This window comes from Manihot esculenta, chromosome 1 (assembly GCF_001659605.2).
Source record: "Manihot esculenta cultivar AM560-2 chromosome 1, M.esculenta_v8, whole genome shotgun sequence".
Taxonomy (NCBI): domain Eukaryota; kingdom Viridiplantae; phylum Streptophyta; class Magnoliopsida; order Malpighiales; family Euphorbiaceae; genus Manihot; species Manihot esculenta.
In genome coordinates, this window is record NC_035161.2 from 26,153,670 (window position 1) to 26,170,295 (window position 16,626).

The 16,626-nt window shown below is 35.1% G+C and overlaps 1 protein-coding gene across 2 annotated transcripts; it reads right to left on the reverse strand.

Annotated features, from left to right (window-relative positions):
- Positions 1–4,719: 4,719 nt before the first annotated feature.
- On the reverse strand, positions 4,720–10,354 carry LOC110617605 (probable LRR receptor-like serine/threonine-protein kinase At1g63430). 2 transcript variants are annotated; one of them, XM_021760515.2, is made up of 13 exons: positions 9,770–10,354; positions 9,219–9,357; positions 9,015–9,086; positions 8,776–8,919; positions 8,536–8,685; positions 7,683–7,799; positions 7,543–7,607; positions 6,799–7,053; positions 6,485–6,690; positions 6,232–6,364; positions 5,990–6,147; positions 5,344–5,559; positions 4,720–5,218 (listed from the first exon to the last, which is right to left on the reverse strand). In XM_021760515.2, exons 1-13 carry the CDS (start codon positions 9,876–9,878, stop codon positions 4,973–4,975), a joined length of 2,010 nt encoding a protein of 669 aa, XP_021616207.1. In that variant the 5' UTR covers positions 9,879–10,354; the 3' UTR covers positions 4,720–4,972. The 2 variants fall into 2 exon arrangements, with proteins under 2 accessions (XP_021616207.1, XP_043811713.1); XM_043955778.1 differs by having other exon boundaries at positions 9,219–9,368; positions 9,770–10,353.
- Between the last annotated feature and the right edge of the window lie 6,272 nt (positions 10,355–16,626).

Sequence of the window (16,626 nt, forward strand, 5' to 3'; positions counted from 1 at the left end):
TCCGGCATCGTGGTTGTTAGTCTGGAGGCGGGCAGAGGTAGGTTGGGGTTCATCGGTTCTGGGTTCCTCCACTACTGGGAGTACGCTTACTGGGGTGCTAAGTCCCCTTTGTTGCATTATCTGCACCAACCAGTGAGCAGTGGTTTGTAGCTGGAGAGCCATGGTTTGAATGTCTTGGTTAGACAGGGTCATGGTGGGAGTATTCCCTGCCAGGCTTGGCGAGGGGTTAAGAGAAATAGGTGTTTGGTTATTCAACGTTGTAGGGCTAGAAAAGGAGAACTGCTGCCCATCTTGGGCAGAGCTCAGGTCATTTGGAACATTAAGGTTACTTTCTTGGTGGTTTGCCATCGTGGATCTCAGTGGGTTTTGAAAGTGAAAACTCCGGTGATGAAAAGATCTCCTTCGTTTCCTACAGACGGCGCCAATTGATGATCTGAGATCCAATAGAATAAGGTTTTACAAGGGTTTTGTATTACTGAATAAGGCCTATCCTTTCTGAGGAGGGGACTCCTCTTTTATACATTGTCTTGCTTGCTGGTGACGTGTAAAGGTCTCTCCAGGATTGGGCCACGCGTCTCTGCCATGCGGATTCGGAGGTACTAGGGTATCAGCCGCCTGCTCCATGCGTAGCGGCCTCTGATTCTCCTCGTGCGTACGTTCGAGCGGATCTGCCAGGCTGTCTGGTGAATATTTCTCTGGATCCTGGGCTGGGCCGAGAGTTGGGCCAGACGCTAAGCCTGAGTGGAGAGGGCCTGCTTCGTGTGGGCCAGGCCGGCTTGAGTGAAGAAAATGGGTCGAGCCCGGCCTTGAGAGTCGGGTGAGCCAGGCTTGTTCTGTATATCAGGTGTGTGGGCCTCTACGTCATGGGTCTTGGGCTGTGGTCAAGCCCCTGGTCCGGGGTGAAGGAATCCAGCGGTCATCAGTAACTTTTATGATTATCCGATTAAAAATCATGTTTGGTTATGTCAAAACATAACACCCCTTATGTTGGAAACTATGACAATCTCAAGTCAAATGATTAAAATATAACTATCTTGAGATTCACTTATGAGAATAACCCATGTAGTGATCTCAGTGTGGGTCCATCCAATATTTTGTTTTCTAACAAGTATCTATGATTATTGACTCATATCAACATACATATAATCATCTCATGATTATCAATCAATAATTATACTAGTAATATTTTATTATTATCATTTTAACAATAAGTAATCATGTTAATCATTATTATGTAACATGCAAACAAATAATAATAATAATAAAATTTTTTTATTAATAAACAAAATTACATACAAAAGGTTCAAGATAATGGCTTAGGGCAAATATACTAACAGTGATTTCAATATATAAACTCGATCCAGTCAATTTTATTGCATTCTAATTAGTCCAAGAAGTCTCTTAAGTTATCTAGGATTGAAATAAGAGCTGCAAAAGGAATAAAACCAAAAAATTTCTATTAGAAAAAGCATTATGAATTTGGAGACTACCAAGGAGAAACTGAATAAAAGGAGAAGCTATTAGTTTGCGAAGGAGATTTCACAACAAAAATCTAAGAAGATCAAGTTGTCAATTTCAATCGTGTATCTATTTGATCTTATTTTGTTATATCTTATTTTCTTAATTTTATTATTTTAATAATTATAAACATAAGCGAGTAAATTTGAAAATTTTGAAAAGTAACACTTTAGTTATATGGATCTTTAATTATTTTTATTCAATAAATTTAAAATTTTATTATTTGATTCAATTTTATGTGGATTTAATGTTTGCTTTGTGTTGATACCCACTTTGCATTGTTCTAATATATTAATTGAACAATTGAAAAGTAAAGATTAATATGGGAAAAACATAAATTGAAATTAGGATTTTTTTTCTAGAGATAGGCTTTCATCCTTTAAGAAATTTTAACGAGTAATCATAAATCCTAATGAGTTTTAGTTGATTTGATACCATGAAAATAGATATTGATTTGATTAGGATATAATTTCAATACCTTGAAAGAAGGCTTAGAATACTTTAAGATTATTTTTTTTTTCAAATAAATAATCACCTACTTATTGAATATTTAATTTTAGTCCACTTCAATCAAAGTGTGAATTCCTAATCTTGAAATATTCATTTTATAAATGGTCATCCAATTCAGTTATTATTTCATTTATTATTATAATAAAAAATTTGGTACTCAACGTATTCCTCATGGAAATGATATTTCTCTCATCACTTTATTATTTTTTAATGATCCATATACTTGCACAACTATAACTCATGTAACAGGTTACTAAAATGAATTTAATCTCAAACACTAAGTCGAGAGCGACATAGTTCTAATCTATGCACAAAAAAAAATCTGATCCACAACAAGAATAGTCCGAGCCTGCTGAATGACATCACCACACTGATGGTGCAAAATCAAGTAGCAATATCAAAGAAAAAGCTGATTTTAACAATGCCTTATGAGAGACATAAGCTCGAGAAATTTTTTCTAACCAATTAGAAGTAACCAAAGCATGGAATAATCGTTACAGAATCACCTAATCACTAAAATGCTTATTGAATCAGATAAAAATAGTACCTTCCTACGCTAGTTCAAGTAGAGCACAAGTCTGAGTGGAATTATCAAAGTCTGATGTTTGAGATAAATGCACCTCACACCCCTCTCCTTTTTATCAATTTGGCTTCTAATGATATTAAAATCCCCAATACAATACCACAAAATATGTTGCAAACCGTAAAACTCTGAAAATCATGCTATAAAAGATTCTTATTACCCTTATCGGCGTAACCATACACAAAAGTCATATGCCATTTACATTTCACATTAACCTTTTGTATAATATAATTAACAAAATGGTAAGACATATAATGAGGTGTTAGCAAAATAGATTCGTTCCACCATAAAGATAAATCTCCTACTCATCCTAACAGATCTACAACCACTGAAAAAGGATATCCACATTAACATTGTAATTTAGTTATATATTTACATTGATTTTTTCGTTTCGATAAGAAAAATTATGCACGATTTATATTTACAGAGGAGCGCCTAAAGAGCTTTCACTATCAGGACTTGTCCAATTCCCTCATAATTTCATACCAAAGTCATCATAGGGAGATTAGTGGCACCATGCTAGCTACGACTGTACATGGTTCTTGGAGGTCTTGAACCAAACAGAAGAACCATACCAAATTGTAGCGAAATTGAAAAAGAATCGATGTTGTAGAAATCGAACCATGCAATACGGAAACTATTTAGCTATTTAGTCTTGATTCTAGTTCTTTATCAAAAACCGTATCGGAATCGTACTGAAAAATTAATTTTATATATATATTTTTTAATAATTTTCGTGATATTATAGTTTTATTATATAATTTCAATAACATGGTTTATATCTTATATAGTTTCAATATAATCTTATAAATTATATTATCAAAATTATTAAACTCTATTTAAATAATTTAATCTTAATTTTATAAATTTTTAAATAATATATAGTAAAAAATATAAATAAGTAAAAGTATAAATAAAATAGTTATTCAAGAGTTATTTTAAATTTAATAAAAATTTAATTAATTGTGCTTGTGTATATATATACACTCTTTTTTATTATTTTTATATTTAATATTATCAAACTATTTTTATAAATTAATAAAATTATTTATATAATTTAAATATAATCTTTTTCCTAATTATTATATAGTTATTAAAAATATTAGAAAACAACTATATATTCTAATTAATTATTAAAATTTTTTAACAGATTTAAATAATTTAATTTAATTAATTAAAATTTATTATATATATATATATATATTGTTATTTCATGTATTAATTATATTTATAATTTTTAATAGATGAGTGAATCGCATATTAGTAATATAATATATTTTTATATATTAATTATATTGTATTTTTAATTAAAATTATATAATTAATAATTATATATAAAATAATATAATAATTTTACTCAAATTGTATATAATATATACAAATATTTATAGTATTATTTTAAATGTTAATATTATTTTTTATTATTATTTTAATATTAATTATTTATTATTTTAAAATAAACATAAAAATATTATAATTTTATTTAAAAAATTAAAATTAAAAAAATTTAAATTTAAATTAAACTGAAACTATAAATTACTTAAAACTGTACTAAAATTATACTAAAATTTAATTTTAAATATAATTTTTAAAAATAAAAAACTGCAAATTTAATTTTGATTATAGTTCTTACTAAAAATGGTAAAAAAATTGAAACCGAATAGCCCTAATGCTAGCCACCGATACATTAAAAAGCGTTGAACCTCCACAGTAGTCACAAATAAGCACTCATGTCACGCCAAACCGATTAGAGCAAGGTTCTAGCATCCTGCGCAGGAGCAACGGATGCAATGGACTCGTCTCTGAGCATGGAAAGGGAAACACTGGATATCACAAGAACCATAGCCATCTCTTGGTAAGAGAGATGATTAGAAGTTATAGGAGGACCTGCTTCACGCTAATATAGACAATACATCAGTCTCAATGAGAGCCAAACCCAGAAAAGATTGGCAGAGAACCATCAAAGATAATCTTTATACATTGAAATATCGATAACAGTAAAAGATGCACAAAATACCATTACTATGTTTGAGGTTCCTTGCAAACCATTACTTTGAGATAAGGCTTAGTTACTGTTGCTGTGGTTTTCTTACACTAAACGAGGACCATGGCCAACAGAAGCTCATCAAAACAGCAGCAGCGATTTAAGAAGAGCTGTAAAATTCACTATTTGGTGATTAACAAGGTCATCATTCGCTGCAATACAAAGCCAGCAGACTGTCATGCTAGAAACTTTGTTTCTTTTAGCACGCTAACATTTACAAGGGCCACAAATAAAACTCATGTGTTAATGAAAGAAAATTGAAATATTAATTCTATATATCTGATGTACAGTGTGCTAGCTTCATGCCTCCAACTCAATCACGATGATAGTGCTAGCGCAGCCCATGCTAAAGAAGATGACTTAAACTCAAGGGACACGGAGGTGTCAATTTTGCTCTCCAACATGCTGCATACTTCTTGCATTGATGGCCGGTTTGTGGGTTCTGGATGAATGCATAGGCTTATGACTTCACATATAATTTGGAGGTCCTCGTTTGCAAAATGTTTTAACTCAGGATCCACCAAGCAACACGTAACTTCTGGCAGTTCAAGAAACTCTTTTGCCTGCAGAATAGACAAGTTGATTTTGTTTGATGTTTGTGTAATAAAATGATCAAGATATTTGTTCAGGTTAAACTCTTCAATTTCGGCAAATTTTTGAACTTTAGAAAACATTCCTTAAGCCTTACCCATTCTACCAAGCAACCTCTGTCCTTGCAGTAAGGAAGTCTCCCACTGAGTACTTCCAATAAAAGCACACCAAAAGCATACACATTGCCTTGGACATTGAGGTGGCGCCGCTCTAGAGAATTTGGGAGTATACAAATAGCACCTTGGCTGCCTATAGAGCCCGAGTTTTTCTTTGATCTTGCAAGAATACTCTTCCAACTTTCAAATTCAACCAGCTGTAACAGACAGTAAAAAGATTTCTATCATGGCCACAATTTTTCATGGAGTTTGAGTTGAGAGTCTGAACAAATGGTTATGACATTTACTAAATTAATATTGTTGTGGAAGAAAAACCGCTTCTTTTAAGCAAAAATTTCATAACCCGAAACAAAAGAACAAGAAAAGTTATTTAGGTTCTTGCCCCTGCAAGAAACCTCAAAGGTCACTGCTCAAGTTGGTGGGCAAGGGTGACCAAGTCTCATCATGATCCTGATCTCCAACTTCCAAGCCATCTTAACCCGTTAAAAATTCCACCACTCCAGGGTAATGGAAGAATGATAATATAAAATTTGATAAGGTTATTTTTTAAAAAATAATTAACTAGTATAGAATATAAAAATAAATCTCTCACTTCTTCATAAGAATGAAACAAGGCAATGGATATACCTTGGGAGAAAAGTCTTCCGTGAGATATACAGCACTAGAATTTAACTCAGAAATGGTAAATGGTGGATCATGTTCTGCGTGGAGATATTTGAGACCTCGAGCAATGCCTATTATAATTTTCATTCGTCGGGTCCAAGATAACTGGCATCCTTCTCCATCTATAATGCAGTCAGGTTGATAGCTCAACATTGTGCTAAGAAAGCATCCTAAAAACAATGTCTCAATAAACAAACTTCACTTACAATGTAGGTGCTCATACAAAGTTCCATTTGATGCATACTCAAAAACCAGCATCCGGGTAAATGGAGAGCGCTCTCTACAATAGCCCAGCAATTTTCCTGTATTCTCATGATTTAATCTTGCCAGCTCGGCCACCTGAATGGCAATTTTAATTAAGACTTTTAGAAAGTCCCAATTTCCGACTTTTAGAAAGTCTCAATTTCCAGCTAATTTATTTTGTATGTTACGTTCCTTTTGATGAAAGATTTGTCATACCTCTTTCTGGAAATAGAGCTCAAGATAGCAGGTCCAGTATTCCTCTTTAACGCAGAGAGATATAACAGCAATCTCAGATCCACCTTTCATGGTGCCCTTGTAGACCAAACTGTCTGGAGAAGAGCCAATAATGTTGCTGAAATCTTCACAGGCAACTTCAAGCTCTTGTCTGCTGAATCTCACTACATCTTTCAAAAGTTCAGAATCTGTGCAAAAGCAATAAAAATAAATTAATGTGTCCCTCCTAAAAAAATTATGTTAAAACTTACTGCATCCGAAAAACATTTGACAGATTTTCCAGCAAGGAAGCAAACCTATATATACTGCTTCATAGTCATTTTGACTTGCTGATTTCTTCCAAGGGATTATGATTGAAGATTTGCTATTCCATCTCTGAAAAGCAGTCAGAACAGCAACAAGAAAAAGACCCCCAGCCATGGTTCCCGTTATGATTTCCAGTGCCAAAAGCCAGGCAGGTTTTGATGCCTCCTGATGCTGGTCAGATACATCTTTGGCAGGCCGGTGGTTTGGGTGGAAGATTTGATGGGTTTTGGCTGGTGGTGAACCACCTATAAAAGGAGCATCATCATTAAATCACTCGTAGAACACCATTAGTGTTACCATGTCAGTTTTATAAAGGGTTCATATGCTTCAAGTTACCCAAATCGATGGTCATGTCGACCACGGCACACTAAGTTAGAAATATAAGCTTGCCCCTGATTAAATACTGACCAAATACAAAGAGTTTGTTTCTTTCAAAACATGGGACCTTCAAGAGAAGGGCAATATCTTGATAAGTTTATTCTGGATGGACCATAAGACTAAGACTATGGAACAATGCATTTACATAAGTTCAGCACAAAGGAATCGAACTTTCATCTTGTGGCAGGGTAAAAGTTTTGCACATCTGAAGTCTAGTTTTTGGTAGACTGCAACATGCTAACGTTTTGCAAATCAATTACCCTTCAGATACTTGCTGTTCATTGAAATACTTGTTATACCCACAGTTCAGAAGTACAAGAAAACAAGTCCAAAAAAGATAATATTATTACACGCACCACATTTTTTAGCTGAACGCTGCTTAGGATCTTTGCTGCGAAGACAGTTCCCTTGAAAGCTTGTGCTGCATGACGTAAATCAAGGAAAAGGTGAGTTTACAGAACCAATAAATCCAACTAGACAAGGCACAGAAAAGTACCTTGGAAGATACTTCAAACACTTGGGTATATTTCCAACAAAAAAATTATACGATAAATCTGCCACCTTCAACTGGGATGCTTGACATAAGCCAGTTGGGTTTGTGCTTGATGCATGTCTGAAGAAGAAACCAAACACAAGCAAGAAATTTTTAACAAAATCAAAACCATTAAATCAAGTTTTTATTTTGACTTTATCTTCTTTAATTTATGGTGTGATGCTGTTTTCACCTTTTCATGATTACATACGTAGACACATCCCTAGACAGAAGAACTATTTGCATAATGCTGTCATTTCATAATAGAAGGCAAAACTGTAGCTTCCATATCCAGTAAAAATACCCGCTGAAAGATTTGTATCAGATGCCACAACAGGCAAAGAAGCAAGAAAAGAAAATTAAAATTAAAAGGAAATCCCCTTGGAAATTAATGCAGAAACCTGCATGGACTTGATTACTTGAGTTTTTTTTTTTTTTTTTAAATGTATCTTTCTTTTCTTTTTTCCTAATTTCCTCAATTATTTTTAGTACCACAACCAATCCAGAAGGCAAAATATGCCATTAAATGATAGATTCATATTAGTGGACATGGCATCACCTTCCAGACTCCGACAGTGACCTATTTGCACTGTATATGTGGCTAAGGAGTTATGCAATATGTACATTTTGTAATCAATTCACCAACAACTCTTTCTCAATCTACTCACATACATCAAACTATGTACTGCCATTTTCATTTACAATCTAATAAGTTTACGTGAAAATTAGTCTCTGAGTAAACACAAGCAGCTAATTTTTGCTTGAGATAAACGCTGGACTTCATAGAACACTTCCAGTGTAGGAATATTCTACTTACATTCCGTGAACATTAGATGGGAAATCTGATTTTCCACCAGCAGGAATGGTTCCTTGAAGTCTATTCCTATCCAGCCGAAGTTCCTCAAGGTACTTCAAATTTCCAAGTTCAGGGGGCAAATGCCCTGTTAACCCATTGGACTGAAGGTTTCTACAACATTAAGTGAACTGAAAGTGAGAGAAAACCATTGATGCCAAGTATTAAAGTAGAAACCAAAAAAAAAAAAGGAGAATCTTTTACATTCTCGTAACACCATTAATACTAGCTATCTCTGGAGGAATAGGACCCGTTAGTTGATTTACTCCCAAATCCAAAACCTTGAGGCTCTTCAACATGCCCAGCTCTTTTGGGATAGACCCAATCAGCTTATTACCGTGCAAGATTCTACAAACATCAAACACAAGAAAGCAAAGTTCAAATGCATGCATAAAAACTAAAATGTAGCATAGGTTCAGTACCATGTGCAAGAAGAAACTTACAATTCTCGCAAGTATGTGATCCGACCCAATTCTGGAGGAAGAAATCCCCTGATGGATGAATTAGTTATGTTACTGCAAAAGAACAAATGAGTACATCATTCACATAAATGCACCAACTTACTATACTTAGGAGTCTAACTATTTTAGAGTATATCTGTCACATTTCCAACCCTGAACCTAGTAAAATCGACGATAATAACTTACATCCTTACAACATGGTCACGAGCAAAAGAGCAGAAAACGCCATTCCACTCACAAGGATCTGCATCTAGGGTGTTCCAATTGGACAAAACCAAAAGGGGGTCTTCATATATAGCTTCTTTGAATGCCGTTAGCGCCCGAACTGTGCAAAGTCTAGTTTCTAATGAGTACAAGAAACAAGAAAAAAGAAACAAGAATATGGACACCAAAATCTAAACGTTTTCCCAATTTGTACATTGCTTTGAAAACTTTAATTAGATAAAAAAAAAAACTTCAGAGGTATGTTCAATCACCAACAACAAGTAAGAAACTACTGGAAGATAAATTAAAATCTCGACACTTGGCATTTGATTATATACCAAATCTAGCAACAGCCAATTTAGCCTAATGATACTAAACTTATATAGGAAGAGTTTGTTAAAGATAACGAATACGGCATTAATCATAAGATTAAGAATCCTAGCTTTTAATATTTCCCCCCATTTTCCCAGCAAACACACAGCTCTTAAAACCACAAAGAATCAAGATCTGAGAATTAAGGCAACAATACATACCTTCATCTCGCGGAAATGACTCACAGGTCACAAAAAGAATTAGAAGAACAACAAAGAGACGCTGCAATGAAGTATTTGATCTCATTTTCTCAGCAAGAATTCTCCACATACACTCTAATTATCACTTTCGTTCAGAACAATACAGAAGACCCACCAAAAAATCTAATTAACCAACACCCAGGACCGAACAAGAAATGGGAAAATCCAAGAAAGAGAAAGAAAAATGTAGAAAGAAGCAGAGTCAAGAAAAGGGGATAAAAAAAAAAAAAGAAAGAAAGAGTCTTGTAGCTTGGAAATTTAAGTTTTTAACAAAGAAATTAAACTACTAGAAAACAGAGCTGTAGGCTTTAGAAAAGGGTTGGTTTAATTATCTTTAAACAAAAACAAATGTGTATAAATCCAAGATTTGGCAACTACCCACGAAGCAACTTAACTGAGTTAAATGAAGAGTAAAGAGGAAATGTAGAACTGTGAATGTCAAAGGAATCAAACCCATATGTGAGGGAAACTTGGATTCAAAGAGAGGTTTTCTTAGTACTTTAATGGTTAAAAAAGCAGTGGGGATAAAAAATAAAAAAAAAAAAAGAGAAGATTTTGAAAAACAGAATGTTGCTCTGTTCATTGATGTTAAAAAGAAGATGGCGGTTTCCTTCTTTTTCTTTATTTTTTTCTTAAATTATTTAAAAATTGAAAATCGAAGATTGGTGGAAGTTTTGATGTTTACTGCTAATGATTGCATTAATAGAGGACTCAACTGTGCGCAGAGGATTTTTAAATCGCTTATATATACATATATATTTTATTAAAGAAATTTTTTTTTTCAACTACAAGCGCTATATTTACAAAACTTATAGTATAAATTTTAAAATTAAAATTTATTTTATATTTTCTACTTCTGTAATTTTTTTTTTTAAATTTAAGTTGATATAAGATTACTATAAATAATTTACACTATCTGCTTATTTGAATTGCAAAATTATTTTAATTTAATATTTAAATAATTTAAGTGAATTATAAAATATATTTAAAATTTAAAATATCACAAAATTTTTCAGATAAGAAATATCACCATTGTAAATGATGGTTTGAATTAAACTTCAAATCTTTAAAAAAAAAAAAATTAAGCTCCAAATTAAGACTATAGTGGATGGGATCAAATTTTAAATTTAAAATTAGCTTAAAAAGATGAGCCTTCCTTTTTCTCATCGGTGAAGATTTTTTGTTCATTAATCACCACTTGCTATATTTTTTATTAAAAAAATTAATAGTTATATTTAAGAGGGCTTATATTTTCAAATTTTAAGTGCATATTTCAAAAAGGAAAAAAAAAAAAAAAAGGAAAGAAAGAAAGAATATACAGCCAATTAGCAAATTGATCAGATAAATCACTCCAGTAACTAAGAACAGCTATACACCATCTTTGAATTTAGTAAGTTTTATCGTGTTGAGTCAAATTAAACCGCAGACTATACTTTTTCAATTAAATTATTAAAATTCAAAAAGGTCTGAATTATTTTTTGTAATTAAACATATTAGCATGTGATGTATGAAGCATATGCAACTACTACTTGTTCTTTTCTATACTTCTTATCAAATTTGACTTATAAAAAGCTATACCAAATTCACAGCTTATAGACATTATTAATTATAGGGGAAGTTATTAAATATGGAAATATATTTTTAGTTTTTTTTTTTTTTGAATATTTTTCCTTTTGTTTATTTATGTGGTTGACACAAAGTATTATAATTGAGATGGTTGAAGCATGAAGGATCCTCACTTGCAATGCTTCCAAGAAACAGACCAAAAAGTTTATTCAGTATTCTAAAATTTTTAATTGGGTCGGTTATTTATCCGGGACTGAGCAAAATGAAAATAAAATAAAACAAAATTAAATTAAAATTTTAAATTTATTTAATTGGGTCGGTTATTTATCCGGGACTGAATAACGGGCTGGAATGGTGTAGGCCCCCTGTGCTTCTCTCATCTGCCATGAACACTGGTTATCGGGCATGTGCTGTCCGTTGAAAAGTACCTTAATCATTGCAAGCCTGTTTTTAATTAATGCTTATTATTTTAAGGACACACAGATAATGACTTCTTGCTTCTTCCCCTTTGGTTTTATTGCTTTTGATTAGGTTTTGCATGCGCTTAAGCAAGGTTTTTTTTTAATTTATGAATAAATAAATTAAGATTAATAATATTAATATATAAGCTTAAAGCTCTTCAATGGAATTGAATTTTCGAAAAAATCTCTCACATTAAAATAATTTTTAATAGAGTTAAATTATATTTATAAGGAATGAGAATTATTATTATTATTATTTATTAATTAACCATATCAATGCTAAATATTACTAATATAGGCTTTTAACATAAATTTTAATATATTAAATTATGGTTAAATGGAGTGCTACAATTAGATAGACATACTTATATCTAATTTATAGCAGAATCAAAATTAAATAAGTAAATATAATTTAATTTTCATGTGGATTATATTATATTATTTGTGTAATAATCAATAATAGATGTCATGTAAGCAAAATTTTCTTCACCTAAACTTAAAAGCAGGTAATATTTATGTAACGACCCGGAAACCGGTACCCCTCAGTAACGGCCCGAACCATCACTGGCACTAGGATCCAGATCGGCTTAAGGCCGCCGGGACCCTTAGCAAGCCGACTATACTCTCTGTGTACCTGATAAATCCCATACATGATACAAAGATACTCACCAATCCTGTAAACTCTGTAGGCTTAACTACTGCTACTCAGATATATCAATCTGAAATGGCCCTCAGGGCCTATACCAGGGACTACTATCTGCTGTGGATCAAGGGATTTAAACCCTTTTACGCTGTAACACAATCCACTGGTATCACATCAAAGCCATACATTAAGTCTAACTCACACATTTCTCATCAAGAAACGTAATACAGGATTCATGTACAAGGGATTAACCATACATCACACTATAGCAATGATACTAGGAAAAGCACAAGTCTATCCAGTATACGACAGTACATATCTATACACATTACATTACCACTAATCTTTGAGTTACATCATGTCCACTACTTTATTACAACCATACATTCATGCATAACTTTCCTCTGTACTCTTGCTGACTTTAACTTCCCATAGCTATCTCAGAACCTGCAAAACTGGGGTTAAGGGAGTGGGATGAGCTACTACAGCCCAGTGAGGAGGAACAATAAAAACAGTTCATTCATTACATGCTTTCATGAAATGCATCACATCACAAACATATCATCTCAAGGATGAACTTGTCACCAATAGCCCTCAACTACATGTGATAATCTGACCAACTGTGCCAGGGAGACGATGTCATCACCTGGTCTACTCTTATCTCTGCTCTGATATCATAACATGACCAACTGTGCCAGGGAGACGATGTCATCACCTGGTCTACTCTTATCTCTGCTTTGACAGCCCAGCTGTCTCACTCATAGTACCAGGAGCGACCTGGACTATCCAGGGGCGACCTGGGATGGCTATCTCATGCCACAAATCTGTATCTGCTCTCTGTCAAGGGCTAAGGATCATCCAACATTCATCCACATAACCAACAACGTATATGCAATGTATCATCGTCGTGAAGTCTAATGCAATACAACCTAATACATAACATGGCAGTTTATGATGCATGGATCATGCTAGAATCGTGTCATTTCTCAAGTAAAATATGAAGTTTAGTTCCACTCACCTCTAGCCAATGCTGGCTAACTCTGGGCCAACTCTAACTCTGGAGCCTCCTCGGTTCCTCGGTCCAATCCTACACAGATGGACTTAAATGAGGTACCAAACATACTCTAACATAACTATGAACATCTCTCCAAAAACCCTCTAAAACATCACAAAACATGCATGCAAAACAAGCAAAGGAAGGCTGGACAGGGCACCTTCGGCAGCACCTTCGGCGGCCGAATGTCTCCTCCAGAGACGAAAGTCAGGCATGTTCGGCGGCCTAACTTGGACTTTCGGGGGCCGAACCTGAGTTTAGCCAGAACTCAGTTTCGTGCACAAGGACGCCTGCCAGTCCCTCCATCACCTGTTCAGACCTCAACACATGCATTTAACCCTTCTAAAACATGCATAAACACTTCAACAAGCCTAAGGGAGCTTCAAATAACTTTAAACTCCAACAAACAAGCTCACAAGACACACATCAAACATAAAGGATTCATAAACCCTAGTATGCACATCTCATGCAAACTCATGCCTAACTCCCTTTTCCCTTTACAAAACTCATAAAAACATCATAAGAACCATGGATCAACACTTACCTCTTGAAGAACAAAGGCTGAGATGATCCAAACTCAAAGATATGGAGAAACCAAGCTTCAAAAGCTTCAAACTCCAAAACCTTGTTTCAAGCTCACAACTCTTCAAAACAAGGGTAAAACTCATTAAAACCGTGAAAGATTTGAAGAAAAACCATGAAAATACTTTAAGGAGATCAAGACCTCACCTAGGTCAGAAGGAGAGAAGAAACCTCCTCCTTTTTATGCCACTCGGTGCCCTTATAGATGAGCAACCGCCTCAGGTTCGGCTGCCGAATCGCATGCAAAACTATGCAACCTTCGGCGGCCGAACTTAACCTTCGGGGGCCGAAATTAGGGAACTTTAGGCGGCCGAACTTCACCTTAGGGGGCCGAACATGGCAAAATGCCTCCTTGGCCATATCTCTTCAAAACTCAATCCTTTTCTACGCTAAACCTTTAAAACACTTGAACATATTTTAGAAAACTTTCTCTTACCCTTCCAGAGACCTCTGACATCCTCGAACTCCCCCGGACGGTAGGAATTCCGATGTCTGAATCTAGCCGGGTATTACATTCTTCCCTCCTTTAAAAACATTCGTCCTCGAATGTTAAAACAACAACAATAAACATACAGGGAAACAAGAAGAAAGCCTACCATCGGTCTCTACGAAGAGACACAGATACCCCTGGAGTAAAACTCCCGGGTTGGCTATACTGTCTGACTTTGCTGACCCTTCACTGCTTAAGCTGTGTCTACACTACTTGTTTATCACTCTTGCTTGTACACAATCGACCTGACTTTTTCATATGACTACTAACTTTCCTTTTCTTTGACTTTTCTCAGCTTATGTACACTACTCTGGTTATACGAACCTTTGCTTCTCTTTACTTATCACTTCTGTCAGTACACAACAACTGACTTGAATCTTTCATCTGACTACGGATCTTCCTTTCTCTTTGCTGCTTTTCGGCTTTATAACTCTACGGCAAGGCTAGATGACTTGGCTATCACGTTCTCTCTCTCTACTTACTTTCAATGTTATATTGCGACACATCACAATGAAACAGACATGCCCTGAAATTGCACTCAGCTTACAGAACTTGGCCTCTATGCCGTGTTCTCTTACAATCATCAATGCTTAGTAGATAATGGGCATGCTTCTCTTATGTCTCTAAACTATTCTACGATTTTGCTGCGCACTCTGATCCTTGCCCGTCTTTATTTTTCTTTACTATACTGGCTTCTTCTCTTTTGATCCCTTCTCACATTACTAGACTATCTCTAGCTCTCTAACTATCTGTTTCTATAGGATAAACTGATAAGCGACATCTGACTGAGGGCAGCTAAGCCTTACCCAGTAAATCCTGTCTTGTATACTCAGAGTCGCTGAGCAGTTTTACCCCTTCCCTCTGGTTTAAACTCTTCATTACAATCAAAATCTCATCTCTACGCAACTGTTAACTGGCTTTTCTCTATCTTTCGACAGATCGTCGATTATAGAAAACAACCGGCTTCTACTAGTTGTTCCTATGGAACACCTATCCTTGGTAGTGAGTTTGTGCAACTCTTCACAGTTGTGATAAAATCTCAAGGTTTCATCCTCCGTTTCTCACAACGATACTGGAACATTCCAGGGTGTGTGGTACTAAGTCGGATAGAAGCCTTTACTACCAAGTTCTACTATCGCTCTTCAGTCTGTAACTGCTTTACTAGCTCTTATAGGTTTCAACTCTTACATGCTACAGGTATCATTTCAAAGGAAAAGGTGAAGATGCATTTAGTCTCCATTCTCACTTAACTTGCAACTCCACTGGGTTTACTAATGGTAAACCTGCTAACTCGTCTGGGATAACATCTAACACTCTTTCTCTTTTCCTGTCTATGAATACTGAGGCTGGTTCCCTGACCTGGCTATGCGCTCAAACAAGAGCAAAAAAACTCCTGACTAACTTCCCTAACGAATTCACGAGCCTGTAGGGTTGATATCAAACCGCTGGGTATGCTAAACTGTCCCCTTCTACGGACTAACTCTGACCCATCCGAGCCTCTGAACTCTGAACTGTCCTACCTTGTCTTTGCAGACTTAGGTAGTACCTCAAGTAGCTAGCCAATCCGCCCTAGGTTGACATCATCAGTCACCCCTAGAACCATAAGGTCAGCTGGACGGCATCTCTGAACTGAACCGACAGACTGACTCTGCCATAGATGGATCACACTCTTGGGCCCTCTGACCCAAAGAGAACACTCTACGCCAGAAGTTATCAACCCCTCCTCTATTTATGGCTCTCAAAACAACAGGGAAAGAAACATCAAGGTCCACTATAATCTACACATCTGAACACTCTCAAGTGAACGTATTTGACGTCACCGTGTTCAATGTGTTAACCGCCTACTAAGTCAGGATGAAGATCCAAGCTAAAGCTAATGAATCTTCCCTCGGGAACCGACCAAAGAAAAGGAGACCTCTCTTCTCTTGCCTCAACCCCTGTCCTAAAACATGGCTAGAGCTACAGGCTGAGTTACACTACTAGAAGTCATCTGCTGGGACTATGCCAATCAGGGCCGCAGTA

Excerpts from the sequence above, each read along its gene's own strand:
- LOC110617605 (XM_021760515.2), bottom strand. The coding sequence starts at position 9,878 with ATGTGGAGAATTCTTGCTGAGAAAATGAGATCAAATACTTCATTGCAG. Across the intron at positions 8,686-8,775 it reads ATTAATGGTGTTACGAGAAT|AAACCTTCAGTCCAATGGGT; the intron begins GTAAAAGATTCT and ends TTAATGTTGTAG. Across the intron at positions 7,054-7,542 it reads GCGTTCAGCTAAAAAATGTG|GTGGTTCACCACCAGCCAAA; the intron begins GTGCGTGTAATA and ends CTCCTTTTATAG.